Raw genomic sequence first — 22295 nt, forward strand, 5'->3', positions numbered from 1 at the left:
ATCCAGGTTTGGAACATATGAACCATTCATATTAGCCTCGCAAGCTCAACAAGTTTATTATACTTCATATCCGAGTATAAAAAAGTCAGATAGAAATGAATGGTGGGCAGTTTGCAAGGTGAAATCCAAACTATACCCCGAGTATGATCAGTTACAAGAAGATGAGTTAGCTGAAGACAGTGATTACTATCAATCAGATGATGTCTGTGACTTCGCTTATGGTCACGATGTTGCGCATGATATGCATGTCATATCTCCATTGGCTGATGAAACATTCATAGAGGAATGTGATCCAAATGATGTACCAAGTGGATGGGCAAACAATGAAGAAGAAGAAGAAGAAGAAGAAGAAGAAGAAGAAGAAAGTCAAACTAGTGACGAGGAAGAATTCTCAAGCTAGTGAGCAAAATCTTATACTACAAACCTCTATTTAAATGCATTGTAATACTTGATGTGAGTTGTATTGCAATACTTGGTGTGAATGATTAAAAATTTTATTTCAATGTATTGTAATACTTGATACGAATGATTCGAATGCATTGTAATACTTGATGTGAATGATTTCAATTATCTGAATGTATTATAATTTATGCAATTAACGAATGATTTGAATTAGTGCAATACTTGATGTCAATGATTTGAATTATTTGAATGCATTGCAATGCTTGATGTGAATGACTTGAATGCATTGTAATACTTGATGTGAATTATTTGAATGTATTGTATGACATATGTTATTTGTTAGAATATGGTTCGTGGAGGTTATAGTGGTCGCTCATCCAGTAGTAGCCAGGCTCAACCTTCATCTTCACGGGCTCCTGTGATAGGTATATCATATAACTAATTAGATGCTTGATTAGTTCAAATGCACATTCTGAGAACTTGGTGTGTATTTTTTTACAGATGATGTTGCGCCTGTACACGACCCACCTACACCAGTTGATCGCACAAGTCAACAGCCAACACAGGAAACAGGGTCTTCTCAGGCTGGCACAAGAAGACTCATTCGAATAGTGTATATCGATAATCGACCGTAAGTATTTTGTTTTCAATTATTGCATATCTTTTAAATATTTTATATTGATATTTACTGTGTAACAATTCATGTGCAGCACGAGGTTTGAGCCACAAGAAGTAGTACGGGAGATTAGGAATTCACTTCTTCAACATCTACCAGGACCAGTTGCTCAATGGAAAGAGTACCCAAAGGAGGTGTTAGACAGATTGTGGTCCTCATTCATGGTATACAGTTGTTCCTCATAGTTAATGTGTTTCATATTTAATTTATTTAAGCAATGTCTACTAACTTTCTGAAAATATTTGTAGGCTTCGAATCGCTTTGCAACTACGGTAGAAGAAAATGATGCAAGGAAGGTGTGGCAGAAGGTGGCTGCCAATCGATTTGCAGACATGCTGCACACTATGAAGACTGCAGCAAAAAAAGCATCTGGCGTAGTAGATGATCCATTACTGTGGAAGGGTCATGGTCCTATTACTATCAGGAGAGATTACTGGGATGAAATGTGCGATATGTGGGCGGGAGATGCATTTAAAAATCGCTCTGCGAAGGCTTCACAAAATCGATCGAAGATGCCCGAAGCCCATCTACACACAGGTGGATCTAAGACATTTGGGAGCCACCTAAAGAAAATGGTAACTCATCAATATATAATATTAATTTTATAAGTATTATTGCAAATTTGTGTACTAAATCTTTTGTCATTTAACTTCGCAGGAAGCAGAAAAAGGAGGCAGTGTACCATATAAGGATGTGTTTGTAGAAACACATAAACGGAAGACCACGGGAGTCTTCGTATTAGAGAAGGCGAGAACGACAACGGTATGTATTAATTCTATTAATAATCATTGCAATATATATGCAAGTCATCATAATGTTATCATTAATTATTAATGAATACTTTAAACATTATTTTGTAGGAGGCATATGAGCAACAAATGGTGGAGCGATATGGCGAAGACGCTACTCAGCATCCATCATTTGATCCTACAGCATGGGTGACTGCAGCAGGTGAACCCAAAAAAGGTCGCGTATTCGGGTTTGGGAGTAATATGAACACTTCACCAGTTATTGGTTCTTCCAGTTACGGCTCACCAACTTCTTGCGCCGACATAAGCTCCAAGCAGTCGACTATTCTTTCTGGTGATGATGTACGCGAGATCATTAATGAATCACTGAATAACTACTTCCAATACACCGTCGCCCCCTTTCTCCGAAATGAGATCAAGGCCGCTGTTCAGGATAGGGGATCTTTGATTTCAGGTCCCTCTCAGGTATAATCACATATATAGTTTTTTTGACTGTCTTAAAGCACATCTGAGCATGGTAGAATCACATATAGAGTTTTTCTAGATGCCTTAGAACACATATGAACATGCTATAATCACATATTCAATTTTTTTACTGCCTTAGCACACATATGAGCATGATAGAATCACATATATATATATATTTAACTTTTTGTCTGTCTTAGAGCACATATGAGCATGATAGAATCACATATAAAGTTTTTTTGATTGCATTAGAACACATAAGCATGCTATAATCACATATTCAGTTTTTTTACTGCCTAAGAACACATATGAGCATATTATAATCACATATTCTGTTTTTTGACTGCCTTAGCACACATATGAACATGCTATAATAACATATAGAGTTTTTTAACTGCCTTAGAACACATATGAACATGTTATATATCATTTATGATAGAATCACATATAAAATTTTTGGCTTTGCCTGCCTTAGAGCACATATGAGCATGCTATATTCACATATTCAATTTTTTTACCGCCTTAGCACACATACGAGCATGATCGAATCACATATATAGTTTTTTGCCTGCCTTAAAGCACATCTGAGCATGGTAGAATCACATATAGAGTTTTTTTATATGCCTTAGAACACATATGAACATGCTATAATCACATATTCAATTTTTTGACTGCCTTAGCACACATATGAGCATGATAGAATCACATATAGAGTTTTTTTATTGCCTTAGATCACACATGAGCACATGATAGAATCACATATAGTGTGTAATTTATTTCATTATATTTTGTTTATCAATACTGACTGTTCTTTTCTTGTGTAGGCTGCTAGCGATAATCAGGGTAGTGGAGCTGAAGGGACAGATAAAGACAATGAACAAGAAGACGCACAAAATCTTGGCGATGATTAGAGGACTGTGTTGAAGAAGTTCTATTTTTTTTATTTTTCCTAATTGTAATTGTTGAATTGTAAATAATTAAACTTCTTAGTTTTAAGGTGGAACGATTAATTATTATAGATACTTGTTATATGATTTTTTTTGTGTGGTTTGTTTTTTATTTACAAGAAATATAAATTGTACAGGAAATATAAATTGTACAGTTCTCGGTAATTAATTTTTAAATATTTTTTTTTTTTTTCGTTTTTGCGACGGATGATTCCGTCGCTATTCATATTAATCTAGCGACGGCTTAGCGACAGAATTAAATCCGTCGCCACGCCGTGGTCGCCGTTTAGTACCGGCGGATTGGCGACGGAATATAGCGCTCGTTATTCCGTCGCAATTAGCGACGGACTTGGCGATGGAATTATTCCGTCGCCAGTTAGCGTCGAAATATTCGCGACGTAAGCATACTGTCGCCGCGTTGTCGCTAATCCGTCGCTAACATGGTTAGCGACGGATTAGCGACGGAATGTGGTCGTCGCTAATCTACTGCTTTGTTGTAGTGATTCTAAGAAAAAATGTTATTTTTATCAGTAAATGCCTCATGAATTTTATTCAGAATTTTTCTGAAAAATTGTGGGTCTTACATCATTACCCCCTTAAAGAAATTTCATCCGCGAAATTCAGTTAAGAGTACAAAGTGAAGAGTTCAGGATACTTATCCCTCATATCAGATTCGGGCTCCCAAGTACAATCATCTATTCCATGATGTTGCCATTTCACCTTCACAAGTGGAATGACCTTCGTTCTTAGCACTTGCTCCCGTCGATCTATGATCTCTACTGGCCTTTCCTCCACCGTCATGTCTTCTCGTATGTCAATATCTTCATGTTGAATGACGTGAGAAGGATCATGAACATACTTCCTAAGCATTGATATGTGAAATACATCATGTATTTGCGCGTATTGTGGTGACAATGCTACTCAGTAGGCAGTCTCTCCGATCCGGTTCAAAATTTTGAAGGGACCAACGAATCTGGGGTTGAGCTTCCCCTTCTTTTCAAAATGAAACACACTCTTGGTTGGAAAGACCTTGATAAAAACCTTATCTCCAACCGCAAAAGTGAGCTCCCTACGTCGTTGATCTGCGTAGCTCTTATGTCGACTCTAAGCAGTCAGTAGCTTCTTTTTTATCATGTGGACCTGCTCAGTATAGTGCTGCAACACAATGGGCGAGTCCAAGGTTCGCTCACCCACTTCACCCCAATGGATTGGTGATTGACAGTGTCGCCCGTACAACGCTTCATACGGTGCCATCCCAATGCTAGCGTGGTGGCTATTATTATAAGCAAATTCAGCCAACGCTAGATGGGAATCCCAATCACCCTTCCATTCCAGCATACAGGCTCTCAACATATCTTCGAGAGTCTGTATGGTTCGCTCAGACTGCCCATCTGTCTGGGGGTGGAAAACTGTATTGAACTTGAGTTTTTTCCCCAGGGCTTTCTGAAGTTGTTCCCAGAAGTGAGAGGTGAACTTCGGGTCACGATCAAATATGATCGATATCGGCACTCCATGGAGTCTGACGATTTCCTGAACGTAAATTGGCAGAAAGTGATCAGACTTGGTGAGTCTGTCCATGATCACCCAAATTGAGTCATGTTGTCTCTTGGATCAAGGCAATCCAACGATGAAATCCATCGTAATGCCTTCCCATTTCCATTCTAGAATCTTGATCCGTTGCATTTTCCCACCAGGTCGTTGATGTTCGATTTTAACTTGCTGGCAGATCAAACACTTTGAGACAAACGTAGCCACATCACGTTTCATACCCCTCCACCAGTACTTTCTCTGTAAGTTTTGGAACATTTTTGTACCTCCAGGGTGGATAGTGTACTTGCTATTATAAGCATCCTGGAGTACTTCTCTTCTGAGCTCAGGGTTATTTGGAACCCAAATTCTTTCTTCCATCCATATTCCTCTATCTTCTTACAAATGAAAGAAAGTATCATTCTTTTCAGCACGAGCTTTTAATTCCAAGTAGTGCGGGTCCTTGAACTATTCGACTACAATGCGATCGAGGATCTCGATATGGATCGTCAGGCATGACAATCAAATCTTTCCTGGATCAGCCAGGAATGGCTTCCAGCTGACAAAATCCTCCAGCTGTTTCTATTGTCCGGTGAGGCTTGCCAGAGTGCCAACAGTCTTGCGACTAAGGGCATCTGCTACAACATTCGCCTTTCCAGGGTGATAGGAAAGTGTGAATTCATAGTCTTTAAGGAATTCTAGCCATCGTCGTTGTCGCATATTGAGTTCTTTTTGAGAAAAGAGGTATTTTAAGCTTTTATGGTTCGACATGACCTCAAATTTCTCTCCATACAGGTAGTGTCGCCAGATTTTAAGTGTGAACACCACCGCGGCAAGATCCAAGTCGTGGGTTGGATAGTTTTTCTCATGTACTCTCAACTGATGTGACACATAGGCGATTAGTTTGCCATTTTGCATCAGTACACAACTCAAACTCATTCCAGAGGCATCGGTATAAGCCACGAAGCCTCCCTAACCAGAAGGTAAGGTAAGGACATGGGCAGTGGTAAGCCTCTGCTTGAGAACCTCAAAGCATTCCTTACACTGGTCAGTCCATTTGAACTTGACTCCCTTTTTCAACAATTTTGTCATCGGTACAACGATTCAGGAGAAGTCTTGTATGAACTTCCGATAATATCCGGCAAGTCCAAGGAAGCTACGGACCTCAGTGATATTTTCTGGTTGCTTCCAGTCCATCACAACTTTCACCTTTGCAGGATCTACTGCGATCCCATCCTTTGATATTACATGGCCAAGGAACATCACTTTGTCTAGCCAGAATTCACATTTTGAAAACTTAGCATAGAGTTGGCTATCCTGAAGGGTTTTCAGGACGATCCTCAAGTGCTCACTGTGTTGTTCCTCATTCTCTGAATATACGAGAATATCATCGATGAAGACAATGACAAAGCTATCTAAATATGGTCTGAATATCCGGTTCATTGGATCCATAAAGGCAGCAGGCGCATTAGTGAGTCCGAAGGGCATTACTATGAACTCATAATGGCCATATCTCATTCTGAAGGCAGTCTTAGGTATATCCTCTTCCTTAACTCTGAGCTGATGGTACCCAGACCTGAGGTCGGTCTTCGAGAATACTCTCGCTGTTCTGAGCTGATCGAATAAGTCCTCAATCCAAGGCAACATATACTTATTTTTAACGGTTGTCTGGTTAAGCATCCGATAATCGATGCATAACCGAAGGGATCCATCCTTCTTCTTTACAAACAGCATCAGGGCTCCCCACGGTAATACACTCGGATGGATGAACCCTTGTTCCATCAGTTCTTCCAACTGACATTTCATCTCACTAAGTTCACCAGGCACCATTCGATAAGGGGCTTTGGATATCGGCATTGTTCCAGGTAAGGATTGAATTCCAAATTCAACCTCACGAAGTGACGGAAGTCCTGACAATTCCTGATGAAACACATCGGGAAACTCCCGCACCACTTTTAAACTCTCAAGGGGCTGATCGTTGGATTTTTCCACCGAGAGACTCAACAGGAAGGTCACACAACCCTTCCTAAGGTATTTTTGTACCTTAAGTTCTGATATGAGTCTTTTTTGTGGAACTGGTTTGGATAATCGGTATTCCATTTTAGGCAATCTGAGTCGAGATAGAATCACTCTGTCCTCGCGGCACAGAATCTTGGCATTATTCTGAGCCAACCAATTCATTCCCAGAATAACATTGTACTGTATCATATCGATCAGGATGGCGTCAGTAGGCAAGTGTTGCCTTGCTATCTCAATATCCAAGTTTTTCACACACTGGATACATTTGGTGCGTGAACCCAACGGGTTATACACTTCAATCATTTTATCAACCGGTTGCACCGAGGTGTGGAGTTGTTCGATGAAATCATCGGAGATAAAGGTATGAGTAGCACCACAATCAAACAAGACGTAAGCTTCATGACCATTAACAGGTATGGTGCCTTCAATCAGGTCACCATTTTCGACTTGTTCAGTTGTTACAACATATGCACGACCTGCAGCATGCCTTTGTTCTACTTTAGGTGAGGGTCATTGGAACTGCGAACGTTGTGGCACTTGTCGAGAGGGTCCGACAGATCCAACATTACTCTTCTGTTCATCTACAGCCTTCTTGGTGCAATCCCTTATAAAGTGGCCCATCTTGCCACAATAAAGGCAACCACTAATGTCACGAGGACATGGCTTCCCGGAGTGGTTTACATGACACTTTGGGCAACTGAAGTTGGATTGTTGACCATTCAGAGTCGTGTTCTGTCTTGGCCTTACAACTTGTTGAGTGTTGTTCCCACCTTGGAACTTCTTCTTTTGAAAGGGTTGTCGTGAACCCTGGCCACTTGGGAACGTCCTTTTATGGTTCTCACCATTTACTATGGGCTTCTTTGCCACGATCACTTTAGATCGTGCCCAATCCTCTTGGATTTTTGAATTTGCTGCCACCGCAGCTTGAAAAGTTGAGGGCATGCTCGTTATCACTCGAGATCGCAACCCTTCGCACAAACCATTCACATATTTGTCGGCCCTTTCTTGGTCTGTTTCGAACAATCGAGAGCAGTAGCGCTCTAGATTCTGAAATTTGGTGGTATAGTCCATCAGACTCATACCGCTCTGCTCCAACTCCCGAAATTTCATTTTCTTTTTGTTTCTGGAATGCAACGGAAAGTAGTTATCCATGAAAGTTCTTTGAAAGTCAGTCCAAGGAATGACTTTGGCTTGTGCGAACTGGATAAGCTCAGTGGTATCCCACCACTTCCGTGCATTATCTTTCAATCGGTACGTGCCAAAATTTGTCTTTTTCTCTTCTGGTACTCCCAATACCAGGAAGACACATTTAGTCTCTTTGATCCAACTATCTGCTAGTTCTGGATCAGCTTTACCGATGAAAACTAGCGAGTCCAGTTTGAGAAACTTCTCATAGGTTATTCCTCCCAGGTTCTCGTTGCAAGGTGTGACTGGTTCTGGCCTCATTTCACGAATGGCTGTAACCAAGTTGTTGAGTGTCTCCAGTAGGAATCCTTGCGTATGAGACTCCTTGCTCGGCATGATTCTTCTCGTGGTAGGAGTCATTTATCTATTCACACACAAGCATTTGTTTTTAGTTTCTTGATGTATATGAGAAAGTAAAAGCTTTATTTACTTATATACATTCATTTACACAAGCATTGCCTTAAACAAAACGTCATGCCGCATTGGCAGACTTTAGGCGTTGAGAAACTGTATACATGAGTTCATTGACTCCAAAACATCATCAGTCTCTTTAAGACTTGAATTTCTTTGATAAAGATGAACTCATAAAAGTTCATCTATTGCCACATGGCCTTGGTTTAGGCACAACCAGAATCGGCTTGGACGGCACTTCCGCACTCTCAAGCGAATATTGAGGATAAATGAGGGAAGCCGGTCCACTCTCCCAATCGGCAGTATCAAGACTTTGGGAGTCTGAAATTATGATCGACGAATGAAAGGAATCTCCTCTTTCATTCCTGTCATTCAAGCTTGGCGTATATGATGTCGGATGGTAGCTTGGCGAGTGATTGACTTCTGCAAGGAAGTTCAAATCAAAGTCTCTCAGCCTTGGTGATCCATCATAAGTTGTTGGGGTATGGTTGCTCCCAACACTAGAGTAATGCGGTCTATTGACACGCGAAGTCTCATCCTTAAGACCCTTTGATGCCCGCCGACCCATATCGGCGGTATATTTCCTTTGACATTCGTTGGTGGAATGCTCATCCTCGCCACAAAACTGGCAGTCTTGGACTTCAAACGGGCATATCCACTCATTGTGCATGAACTTGCAACGACAACAATAACCGCACGAGTCATGAGTTGCCATCTATACAAAAATACACCCAGATTAGAACAAAAGTATAAAATGTATACTTACAGTGTGATATTGTGAACACGACGGATCTTGAACCAGGTTTCTCAAACACATGCTCTGATACCAATTTTGTAACGCCCCAAATTTCCAAAAAAAAGCTAAGTTAAAATTTTCATGAATTTTTTTTTCTTTGCAGCGGAACTTAGAAAAACTTTTAGCAGCGGAATCAGATGATAATGAGTCGTCAGTTTTAGAAAACTCTGATCACGTTACAGGTATGTGGCCAAGCAACTCATTGACCACCGAAGTGTTCCATTTTATCGAAAACCACATGTGTATTACATCACTGCTTGAAAAAACAATATGGGTTCAATAAAAGGAAGCAATACAACTTTGTCCAGAGAAACCCTAAAACTCGATGCCGCCTTGCTCCACATATCGCCATGCCGGTCCAACGTCTGAAATCCCCATTAAACGGAGTCAGAATTACTGATGGTCGGGTAAGCAAACAATCATATGTCTATTCAACTCAAGCAATGTGTTGACCACTCAGGGTCACAATTCGTAATAACGACGCTCAAGCCTCCATGACTTAGCATATATCGCAAGAGCCTCCTCAGAGCTATGATTTGAACATCCGCTCGAGTCTTCATGACTTAGAGCAAGCCTCTTCAAGGCTGTGATTTAAATAACCGCTTAAGTCTCCACAACTTAGCTTTGACCTCTTCTGGGTCTCAAAAGGATGTCTAGCTCAAGTCTTCATACTTGATACATCTGTATCCCACGCATCTAAGGACAACTCCTTGAGCTTTACTTAGTCGTGCAGATACAACAAGGGTCTTTGCCCAGTCGGTCCAGTCGTATACCGATCATGACACCTTCACAAAGGTTATGCAGGACTGACTCAACAACATCCATCCACTCATACATTCAAGCACTGCTGAACCTAGAGCTAATGCATTATTTCGATATTTAACCTCTTCCACCCTTGGTACGTAGGCGAAGCAATTGTCCAGGCATCAACTCGACGTTCTGGGGGTTGATTATTCTATGTATTTTAGATACCCCAGAGGCATGTTGACCCTATCCATAGTAGGGCAGTGTGTTTCAACTGGGAGAACCCTACTAGGCCCATATTTGGATGCATCCTCTACTTGCAGTAGTTGGGTTCAATCCTTAGATCTTAAGGATAACCACGACCCCAAAACCCATGAGTGACTAAAGCCATCGTGGACTCAATCAGGTCCAAAGTAAAATACGTGTCACTCAAGGTTGTACCATCACTGTCATTCCACAGTGAGCATAATTTTTGAAGGAGTCTGCCAGTCTTACAATTACTTGGACAGATATTTGCATGCCATTTAGGCAGCGCATGCCTCAGCACTACGGGAGTATGTACCCGACCCCATTCAGTCTGCCCCAACACAATCATTAACTGAGAGGGTACCCCTAACACGATTTTCAACCGCGGGGTATGTGCGACCTTAAGTCTTATTCATATGCATGCAGAACACCGCTCTTGGCACTACGGCCACCACGAGCATCACACCTCTTTGAGTGAAAACAACACACTCTGGCTCTTCGGCCCTTACGAATCTGATTGCATAAATGTTCTCAATGAGCATGTATATGACTCGATCTAAATTGATCGACTGCTCGGCGTATTTTTACGCAACGAGTCCAAACCTGGTTAAGGTGACCTCTACTCTAGCTCAGCGGCCCTTACGAGCAAGGTGCCCTCGCAGGCACAGGGATACGAGCCGTTCTAACACCGTTCCATCAACGGACATCATTATGGCGTTCAACTAGTTTCGGCAGCTCTTCTGCCAACCATTTCGTCAGCACCTCCCCTGCTCTATCTGCAGTAGGGCGACGATCCTTTCTACGATGTAGAAAGCATTTCCTGAACTGGGTAGCACTCTGTTGTAAGACAGAGTACCCTGCTATCGTCTTTCTGAGCTATTCTTAGCTTCTTCAGAAATTTCAGCAACACTTTCTCTCTTTAATGGAGAAAGCGTGTGTTTCTTTTATCTATTTCAGCAACATCTTCCCTCTTTGGCAAAAAATCGCTATGCTCAACTCGATAAATGGATGTGCATCGTTGTGCGTACCTTGCATCCATCAAGGTTGCAGGAACCCTGGGCCATAGCCAGGCCATACGTAATTGACTTAGTCTTTACGTAAAGAGCATTTTGCCAAAAAACGAAGCCTTTCCAATAGGGGCTTCATTCGTCAAGTAAAATCTTGAACGAGGAGCGGTAAGGGAATCACATTGGCGATTTGGAGTTGATCTTCATTTAAATGCTCATTTACGCGTCATATATGTAGTATAAGCATAAGCATGTGCTTTATATAGCGGCGACGTAAGGAAATGATATACTATTGTTCAGGGTGTGTAACTGAACGAAATATTATATATATATATATATATATATATATATTTGCAGAAAGCAGGAGCCTTGGTGTCATTCAACACGATGGCGTAAGTAAATGCATAATCGAAAATAGCAGAAAGCAGTAGCCTTGGCATCATACGACGCAACGGCAAAGGTAAATTACATAGCCTGTGCGATATAAGACGTGTCAGCAGAATCAGCAGATATACACCTAGATCCGCATCCAACGATAGTTACGAGGCGAATGGGTGAACACCGAAGTGTTCTGAAGGGCTCAACCAAGAACTAAGGCGAGATACCATTTTGAAGAATGCATATATTGCGTATTTGAACATATATATCTGATGATAGTTACGAGGCGAGAAGGTGAACACCGAAGTGTCTAAAAGGGGCTCAACCAAGAACTAAAGCAAGATACTACTTCAGAAAGTATATGCTATATATACAAACAATCAAATACTTGAGGGAGATGGATTAACAAAGCAAACTTACTTCGATTTGAGAAAGAAATGACTCTGAAATGCTTTGATGCTTCGAACGAGGTCCGACTTAAAAAAAGATTAACTCTGAACTTTGGACGAAAAAGGACTTTGACTTCAAACCTAACTAGGTTCAAGTCAAGTCAACTTGGTTTGAACTAGGTCAGGTAGGTTCAGACCTAGGTCAGGTGGGTTAGGACCAGGTCAGGCAAGCTAAGACCAGATCAAGTAGGCTTAGACCAGGTCAGGTAGGCTCAGACCTATTGGGCTAGGTAGGGGAGGTTCTAGAGAGAGAGAGAGCTTAGAGAGAGAAGGGGGGTTGGCGATTTTTCCTAAAGGGGGGCTCCTCTATTTATAGGGGAGGTTGTTTAGCCCCTAAGCAATCCCATTTACTTAAATGCCCATTGGCTTTTTAGAAATTCCTTCCATGGAAGGTCCTGGAAGGTGTTGAAAGGCTCTAGAATATTCTAGAATATTTTTTGAGAAATATTTTTGTGGGTCCCACCAACATTTTTGTGGGACCCGCAAAAATTTTGGGTTTTCAGTGATTTTTTTTTGAAAAATTCTGAGTACGCCATTCTCTTCGTATTGACGTAACTAAAAAAGTTGGCTCAAGGAAATCTTTTGATTTCGTTCAGGTAGGAAGTTATGGCTTCCAGAGTGTTTGAGCAATTATTCGCAAAGCGACGAATATCTTAAGTATAACTGGCTCGCAGGAATTGATTTGTTTCGCATTCTGAGAAAAAATGTCAGTTTTACCAGTAAATGCCTCATGAATTTTATTCAGAATTTTTCTGAAAAATTGTGGGTCTTACAATGCCCCTCTCATCGTGGTTGTACTTTCGAACAGGTACGTTGCGTACTACGATGAGTAGGATGAGAGGTCCATGGCTGCCTCTGAAATTCCACTAGAGGGGGGTGAATAGGGAATTACTAAACAGATCGATAAATTAAAAATATGATGCAATAAAAGGCACAACACATAAACACAGAATATATACTGGTTTGGTCAAAACCCTGACCTACATCCAGTCCCCAAGCAAACCACTTGAGCTTTCCACTATAACATCTGAGTCACCGGATAAATAGTACAACACCCTCTTCCTCAAAGGTCTTCTTCTCTCAACAGAGAAGGGGCACACCCTCTTCCACAGAGGTCTTCTTCTCTCAACAGAGAAGGACAACACCCTCTTTCACAGAGGTCTTCTTCTCTCAACAGAGAAGGGCAACACCTTCTTTCTAAGAGGTCTACTTCTTTCAACAAAGAAGGAATACAGTGAATAACAGAAAGTTACAATACTTCTTATAGAACCTTCAGAATGATATGAATGCACGAATGAAGGATTCTCAGAATGTTCTGTTCTTTTCACTCAGAAGATACTCTTTGTCAAAGAGCTATTCTTGACTTTTTCTCTTTCTTTTCTCTTTCTTTTTCTAGGCTCTCTTTCAAATATCGAATAGGATTTTTTCTCGTTGTAAGCTCACATATCCATTCCATATCAGAATAGTTTATTTGAGTGTGTTTATATAGCTTTACAAAAGTAGTCGTTACTTATTTGAAATCGTAGTCTTTTTGAGATGTGAAATGTCATGTCATTTCAAAAACCAGATTTATGGATTTTCGAAAGTCTTCTTTCCATAAAAGTAAAATATAGGGTACAATAGTCGTTGTGATAATTTAGGTAATATATATTTTATGTAAAAAGTCTATTTCTTACAATAGTACATTGAACGTTGGATTGTAGGTTGTCATGTAGTTTTGTCTTTATCCTAATTAATGATTTGTGGTACATAAGTACTTTTTTACTTTAAATGAGTGTAAGTACAATAAATGCTTTGAGATATTTATTTGTACATAGTCATATCAAGAGTTTTCTTTATGATGTGTTTTTCAATGTCTACAGAGAGAGTGAAGACTTTAAACAAGTCGACATTCTTGAGATGGATATTAACAAGGATTTCTTCATGAGGTATTTAATGCTATACAAAGAGAATGATGACTTCAAGTAAGTCGACATTCTATGGGTTTGTAAAAAGGTAACTAAAGTCTTTTCAACAAGTATTATATTTGTTTTTCTTTGTGTAGCCGATTTCCATGTTTTGTCTTTTTCCTACACATTTGAAATCATTTCTTTTAAAAAGGTAACTAAAGTCTTTTCAACAAGTATTATATTTGTTTTTCTTTGTGTAGCCGATTTCCATGTTTTGTCTTTTTCCTACACATTTGAAATCATTTCTTTTAAAAAGGTAACTAAAGTCTTTTCAACAAGTATTATATTTGTTTTTCTTTGTGTAGCCGATTTCCATGTTTTGTCTTTTTCCTACTTTTAAAATCATTACTTTTCAAGTTGTCTTGTATATGATAGAGGGTATAATTATTGCTTTTTGAAATCATGAATTATATCATGTCAAAATACCTTTTCCATAAAGGTTTGTAAGAAGGTACAATTATTGGTTTTCAAAAAGGTGCTTTTTGAAATTATCGTATACTTTTATGACATAGTTTTTATGAATGAGTATGTAATATGCAATATGCAATATGCATGCTTCTGAAGGTTCTGTTACATATGACTCTAAAGAAGAAAAAAATCTTCAACATGAGGTAGCCGATCTCTTTAGATGGTCTTTAGGAATGCATGGCTCATCAAGCTTTTTCTTCAAGGAGTATGATTGCATCATAGTTGTACTTGAACAGAAGGTCTCCATCCTTTTTGAGTGAGATATCCTTGAATCAAATACTCGTTAGATATATGGCAAAACATATCCAGTCATAATATAACATTTTTCAAGAAGACATATTATCATATTATATAAAATCAAATACGACAGTATATCATATTATGTGACATCAAAATAGAGTTTCTCAACATTCTCCCCCTTTTTGATGATGACAAAATATGCTCCCCCTGTCAAAAAGACATTATGCATAGAAATAATACTATCATAAAAATATTGAAAAATGTCAAAAGACGAGTATTTTTCTCCAATAATGGAGACAGGTTTTTCTCCCCCTTTGTCATAGACAAAAAGGAAGGGATCAGAGTAAGCAGAGTTATTACAGACCAGAAAAATAAAGTTAAACCAAAATAATGTAAAGTTATTACAGTCCAAAAAACATAAGTTTACTCCGAAGGTGGAGAGGATTGATGTGTACGGGCGACTTGATCATGTTGGAGAGTTTGAAGGGTCTGCTGCATCGAGGCTTGATTCCGAAGGAGAAGATCCTGAGTTGTCTGGACATCCATGATTGCAGAAAGGTAATCATATTCGGATAAGGGATCCGCGTCATCAGAGCCGGTATTATCAGTGTGCAGGGACCTTGGATTGAAAGAAGTAGCATTGAGGATCTGCGAAGGATAAAGGATAACTTCATTTTGCAGGGGTACCTTGAAGTATTTTAAAATGGGAGTTATAAAACACCCAAACAAAAGAGGTTGAAATTTTTGATAGCGAATAAAGTGGGCGAAGATGATGTTGGACCAGTTTATCGGAGTAGAGCAAAAGATTGCGTAGAGGAGGAGAGATATTTTTCTGAGTACTAATCCCTTGCGAGGAGGCTTGGGATAGAGATTGTGAAGAAGAATATGAGCAAGCAATTGAGCATGGGGTTGGAGATTTCTCATGTGCCAGGGAAGGTGTGTGAAGTGAGTACAGAGAAGAATTTTTCGAAGTATCGAGTGGTCGAGTGGTACTATGTTTGTTAGATCGGTGCCGATGGAAGGAAGTTTGAGAATATTGCCTAGTGAGGAAGCATCAAAGAACATCATGCATCCTCGGGCCTTGGTGGTGATGGTAGTGCGGTTATGATCGGTGGAAAGATTTGTGTAGAAGAGACGAACAAGTTTGGGATAGTAGGAAGCTTGGGATGAAGTGTCTAGTAAGTGTTTAAGGTCGGGAAAAGATTGTTCAAGGTCAAAGGAGGTGAAGTCTTTATAGTGAACCAATTCACCTTCATGAATTGGACATGAGGAAAGAGAGTTGTAAAAGTGAAATAGATCAGGAAACCTGAGATCAGCGGCAGTGATCAAATTGGTTGAGGAGGAGGCCATGACAAGAGCTTAGGAAAAACGAGCAAGAGAGAAGAGCTTGGAAGGAGTAGGAGTTTGTAAGAGAATAGAGATATTCGTGGAGAATTTGTGAGAGATGAATCAATCTAATAAATAGAAGGAGAAAAGTAATGGTGATAAGAAATGAATGACATTGGAAGTGAAGGATTTTTAGATTTTAGCTGAAAGAGGAAATGCGTGAGTTGTAAAATAAGAGGCTTGTGAATGACAAATCAAATCAGTTGTTGGAAGATAGTGTATTGTATGTTAAGAAGGACATAGTTTTGAAATTTTTCTATATAGAGAAAGGTTTACTATGGGAGAGTTTGTTGAAGTTTGATATGTGTCATGTGATGCATATGGACTATCTTATTAGACTAGGATTTTAAAGAGTTTCGTGTGATGAAGAGATGTGAGAAAAGATGAATAGTGAAGGAAATAATGGCCTAATAAGACAAGCAACTTTTTAAGCCAAATATTATGTTACTTTATATGAAAGCATACAAAATTCGTGAGAGATGAATTCAGAATAGGACAAGCAAGGATGCAATAATTTCTTAATTGAGAAGAATTTTTGTAGGAGAGTGAAAAAAAATTATAAAGATAGGTGAGTTGATATACGAATTTGAAAGAAAGAGAGAGAGATTATAAAGGACAACAATCACTTGATGTATGACATAAAATCATGATTGATGTTTGGCTAAGAGGACATGGTTTTAATGGAGGGAGTTCATGGTTTTTTTGATAAATTTAAATGTATAATGGTCACGGATGGAGATTCACTTTGTATTGGATGAAGAACGACAAGAAAAGTGTGGTACTAAATAGTACATAAGAAAAAGAATGGTGGACAAGTTTTTGAAAATAATAATTATTCATAAAGAAGTGTGAATGATGACATGATAGAAATAGAGTGTACGTAATATATGATATAACAAATGATATAGTAAAATTACCTACTTAATTTTTGAAGAAGGTAAAGAGAACTAAAAAGATAATCATTCGATTTTGACTAAAATTTGAAAAGCAAGATTTCTCATAAAATACTATTCTTGTTTAAGTTACGTATAGGCAAGTTGAGAGGAATCATGTTGAAGGTGAACTAACTTAACGTAAGAGAAGTTTTCACAAAAGGACAAAAATAATAAAAGGTGTTATGAGATGAGTGATGTGAACAATGTCATGATAGCTTTTACTTAATATAATTAGTTCTTATGGATATGAGTGAAAGGAAATAGGACAAGGAGTCATTATAGATGTGTACTTGAAAGATGACAAGTTGAAAGACATAAAGAATGTGTCATGATGAATGTGTTTTTATAAGTGTTTAGAGTATACGTGAATATAGAAACATAGTTTGACCCTTTTTTTTAAAAAAAACTAAATATAAGAAATCGATAAGAATGAAAACGAAATAAAATTTTAATAGAACTAATAAGATGTTTTAGTCTTAGTAGGTGAGATTAATTATAAGTCACTTAGTTTGCATATTCCTAAATCTCTTCTAATTCGTGTAAAGTCTTCATGTTTTAATGGTTTAGTAAAAATGTCTGCTAACTGTTGATTAGTGGGTATGAATTCGAGTTTAATTATGTTGTTTAAGACTTGTTCTCTTAAGAAGTGGTGTCTTATTTGAATATGCTTAGTTCGTGAGTGTAAAATAGGATTTTTAGATAGGTTAATAGCACTAGTATTATCACAGAAAATAGTTGTATTTTCAAAATTTAAACCAAAATCTTTCAAAGTTTGTTTCATCCAGATGACTTGAGTACAGGCTAGGCTAGCAGCAATGTATTCAGCTTCAGTGGTAGATAAGGATACACAGTTTTGTTTCTTACTGAACCATGAAACTAGTGAGTGCCCTAGCATATGACATGTTCCACTTGTGCTTTTTCTGTCAGATTTACTTCCAGCAAAGTCAGCATCGTTGTATGAGATTAGATCAAATGTAGAGGATTTTGAATAAAATAATCCAAAATCAACTGTGTCTTTTAAATATCTCATTATTCTTTTTACAGCTTTAAGATGTGATTCTTTTGGATTTGACTGAAATCTAGCACACAAGCAAACACTGAACATAATATCTGGACGGCTAGTAGTTAAATACAGAAGTGATCCTATCATACCTCGGTATACCTTTGTATCAACAGACTTACCATCTTCATCTTTGTCCAAAACAGTGGTTGTGCTCATAGGAGTGGTTTTTGAAGCTGTTGAGTTCATGTTGAACCTCTTTAGAAGTTCATAAGCATACTTGGATTGATTGATGAAAACTCCATCCTTGGTTTGCTTAATATGAAGTCCAAGAAAGTAGTTGAGTTCTCCCATCATACTCATTTCGAATTCCTTCTGCATGGACTTAGAAAATTCTTCACAGAGAGTGCTGTTAGTAGATCCAAAGATGATATCGTCCACATAAACTTGAACAATTAAGGTATGATTATCCACAACTTTTACAAATAGAGTAGAGTCTGCTTTGCCTACCGAAAAACCAGTTTTTAATAAAAAGGTTTTGAGTCTATCATACCAAGCATGAGGTGCTTGTTTTAATCCATATAAGGCACATTTTAGTTTGAAAACATGATCTGGATATTGTTCATTTTCAAAGCCTGGAGGTTTTTTTACATAAACTTCTTCATTTATAAAACCATTAAGAAAGGCACTTTTAACATCCATTTGATAAAGTTTAAAATCCATATAGCTTGCATATGCTAAAAACATCCTAATAGATTCAAGTCTAGCAACAGGAGCAAATGTTTCATCAAAATCAATACCTTCCTCCTGGTTGTATCCTTGAGCTACTAGTCTTGCCTTGTTTCTTATAACATTACCTGTTTCATCTAGCTTGTTTCTGAAGATCCATCTTGTCCCAATGATCTGATGATCCTTTGGTCTTGGTACAAGATCTCAAACTTCATTCCTTTGGAATTGATTCAAATCTTCAGTCATGGCTAGCATCCAGAACTCATCGATGATGGCTTCATCAATCTTCTTTGGCTCAAGTTGAGAAATGAATGCCATATTTGCAATCCGTTCTAGCTGAGCTCTAGTCTGAACCCCCTTTGTCAGGTCTCCCAAAATCTGCTTTTGAGGATGATCTTTGATTTCGACAAATGTTCTTTGATGATCATCTTCATTAGATTTGGTTGTGTTATCTAGGAACAAATCTGTACTTTCAACATCATCATCGTTAGTCTGTTTAAGAACAGATTGATCAATAGATTCACAAAAACTGACATGCATAGATTCTTCAATAGTATATGAACTCTTATTAAAAACTCTATATGCTTTACTATGACTTGAATATCCTAAGAATATGCCTTCAATAGATTTAGCGTCAAATTTATCCAGGCTATCTTTTGTGTTAAGGATAAAGCATTTACATCCAAAGACTTTGAAATAGTCTATTCTTGGAGTCCTGTCATAGAATAATTCATAGGGAGTTTTATTTAATAAGGGTCTAATAAGAACTCTATTTGTTATATAGCATGCAGTATTAACAGCTTCTGCCCAGAAAGATTTAGCAAGATTATTATGTTGGAGCATAGTTCTAGCAGATTCCTGAAGGGTTCTATTTTTTCTTTCTACTACCCCATTTTGAGGTGCAGCTCTAGGAAAGGCAAAGTTATGAGAAATACCATGCAAGTTAAAAAAAAATTCAAAAAGTTCATTTTCAAATTCTCCTCCATGGTCACTATGGATTTTTACAAAGGAACAAGATTTTTCATTTTGTAATTTTTTGCACAAAATTTCAAATTGACAAAATGTGTCACTTTTGTTTTTCAAACATATTACCCAAGTAAATCTTGAGTAGTCATCTACAATGACAAAAACGTATTTATTGTGATTAAGACTAGCTATTCTAGAAGGACCAAAAAGATCCAGGTGGAGAAGCTCTAAAGGTCTTTTGCTTGAAATGATATTTTTTGATTTGAAAGATGATTTTGATAGTTTTCCTAGTTGACATGCATCACAAAAAATAATCTTTTTTAAAAGATATTTTGGGTAACCCACGTACTAACTTATCTTTAGCTAATTTAGACATGTATTTGGAGTTGACATGACCCATTCTCATGTGCCATAAATATTGAGTGTCATTATTAGCTATAAGACAATGTTCAGTGATGTTTTCTAGGTATAGTTCATATATATTATTTCTTTTTATACCTTTTAAGATGATGTTCTCGTTGGTGTCTGCTATAAGACATGCATCATGATTAAAGCTAACATTATAACCTGTGTCACACATTTGACTAATACTTAGAAGGTTATGTTTTAAGCCTTTAACCAGGAGAACGTCTTTGATAAGAGGTTTATCAATATTGCCAATACCAATTATCAAACCTTTGTTGTTATCTCCAAAGGTGACCGTTCCTTTTTCTTTATGATGAAGAACAGCAAAACGGTCTGGATGTCCTGTCATGTGCTTTGAACATCCACTGTCTAGTATCCATCTGTTCTTCTTCTTTGGAGCCTTGTAAACACCCAAATTTTCACCCTCATTCAGTGTTTGTCCATTTCATATGTCATTGCATATCACTGCATGAATTCGACATACCATTTCATTGCATCGCATAGCATTGCATGACATTGCATCTCATTCTTGAGATCCAGCACTCCAGCTTTCAAAACATTCAATCCAGATTTGAATTTTAAAGCTTTTATTTCAAAATCAATTTCAAAACCTGGGTTTTTATTCAATACTCTGTCATTTTCCAACCCCAGGACTTTATATTTCGAAATATTTTCTCAAGGAAACAATCTGGATTCATTTTAAATTCAAATTTTAATCGATTTCAATTCACAGATGAGACCCATTGAGGTGGTGTCGCTTCTGAATTCCTCTATTCATCAAATTTCTCAAAGTTTTGAAAGTTTCAGTCCGATCAGGACTCTTTGTCAGAGTCCTAATTCGGTCAGGAGTCTGTTTTGAAATTTGTTTTACTTCCATTTTCAGTCTTTTTCGATTATTGTCAAAATTTAGGACATTTTACAGAGTCTAGTTAGTTCAAAACTCTATTTTAGAGTTCGGTCGAGTTAGGAGTCTAACCCTGACTGTGTTTTCTGACTTATTTCATCATTTCTTGATAAAATCTTTCGAAAATTCTTTCATTTGAATTCTAAAAATTTAAAATCTCAGAGTTTTAAGAGTTCAGGACTCTAACTCGGAGTTCCAGTTCGCTTGAGACCCTATTTTCAAAGATCTTGAATTTCAAATGTCAATTTTAACCCTTTTTCAAAGCCATTTTCAGTGTTTGTTTCAAAATTTCCAAAACTCGATGTGGGCCCACTCAGTTGGCACCATATCTAGAGGAGTTCTAACCTAGTTAGGACCCTATTCCATTTCAAAAATTATAACTTTGAAGTTTGTCTTTGAAAATCCTTTTGAAAACTCCTTCAATTTCAAGTCTTAAAATCGCTTTTTGAAAAAAACTCAAGTAGGGCCCACTCGGGGTGGCGCCATATTCGAGTCAGTCAAGGCTAGACTAGGGTTAGTTGATGTCTTGGTTAATGTTAGAGGTTTAGAAGAGTCAAAACCATTTTGAAAAAAAACTCATTTTGAAAGTTAGTTTTTAAAACTAGTATTTTTAAAGGTTTTTAAAGGTGTTTTAAAAAGCCAAATGTAGAAAATGCCAAGTGGCATTACATTTGGGGATTTTTTAGGAAAGTCTAGGGGTTAATTAGGCATTATTTTAGATAATTTAGGCTAGGGGTAGTTAGGTCTTTCCACCCAAAAATCGCCCCCCCTTGTTAGAGTCCAAAAAATTCAAAATTCCCAATTTTTAAACCTAAAAAATTTCTATAAATAGTCTCCATAGGGGGGTCGATTTTTCCAACTTGCTCTCCTTGGGATTCTTGGAGCTTCTCTCTCCTCTCCAGCCCTTCCTTCATTGCAGTCACCTCAAGGTAATTATTTTGTTTAATTTTTAGCTTTTATTTCATGTTTTTAATAGTTTTAAATCAATTTTAGCCATTAATACCTCCTATTTCATGGATTCAACCATGGTTTCACCTCAAGAACCATCAAGAATCAGCAAAAACAATCCAAGAAGGTGATCTAACCCTGTTTTTATTGATTTACAGGAATTTTAATCCATTAGAATTGATTTTAATATGATTCTTTACATTATTAACCAATAAAATATATGATTTACCCTTTTAATGGGTTAAATCTATGTTTTAAAGGTGATGTCAAATTCCAGCCATTGATTCCCTGTTTTTATTTTATTTTCATGGTTTATTCATGTTTGTTTTACGTTCTATAGCATAGAAATAATTTTTATTTACAG

The 22295-nt window shown here is 37.9% G+C and overlaps 1 protein-coding gene across 1 annotated transcript; it reads left to right on the plus strand.

Moving 5' to 3' along the window:
• Window positions 1-748: 748 nt before the first annotated feature.
• On the plus strand, window positions 749-3299 carry LOC149837693 (uncharacterized). Its single transcript, XM_090007462.1, has 3 exons — window positions 749-827; window positions 904-1033; window positions 3117-3299. The coding sequence occupies exons 1-3, from the start codon at window positions 749-751 to the stop codon at window positions 3214-3216; spliced, it is 309 nt and encodes a 102-aa protein (XP_089863588.1). The 3' UTR covers window positions 3217-3299.
• Window positions 3300-22295: the final 18996 nt, after the last annotated feature.

The sequence above is a fragment of the Nuphar pumila genome, chromosome 5 (genome assembly GCF_984573655.1).
Source record: "Nuphar pumila chromosome 5, dmNupPumi1.hap1.1, whole genome shotgun sequence".
NCBI classification, from domain to species: domain Eukaryota; kingdom Viridiplantae; phylum Streptophyta; class Magnoliopsida; order Nymphaeales; family Nymphaeaceae; genus Nuphar; species Nuphar pumila.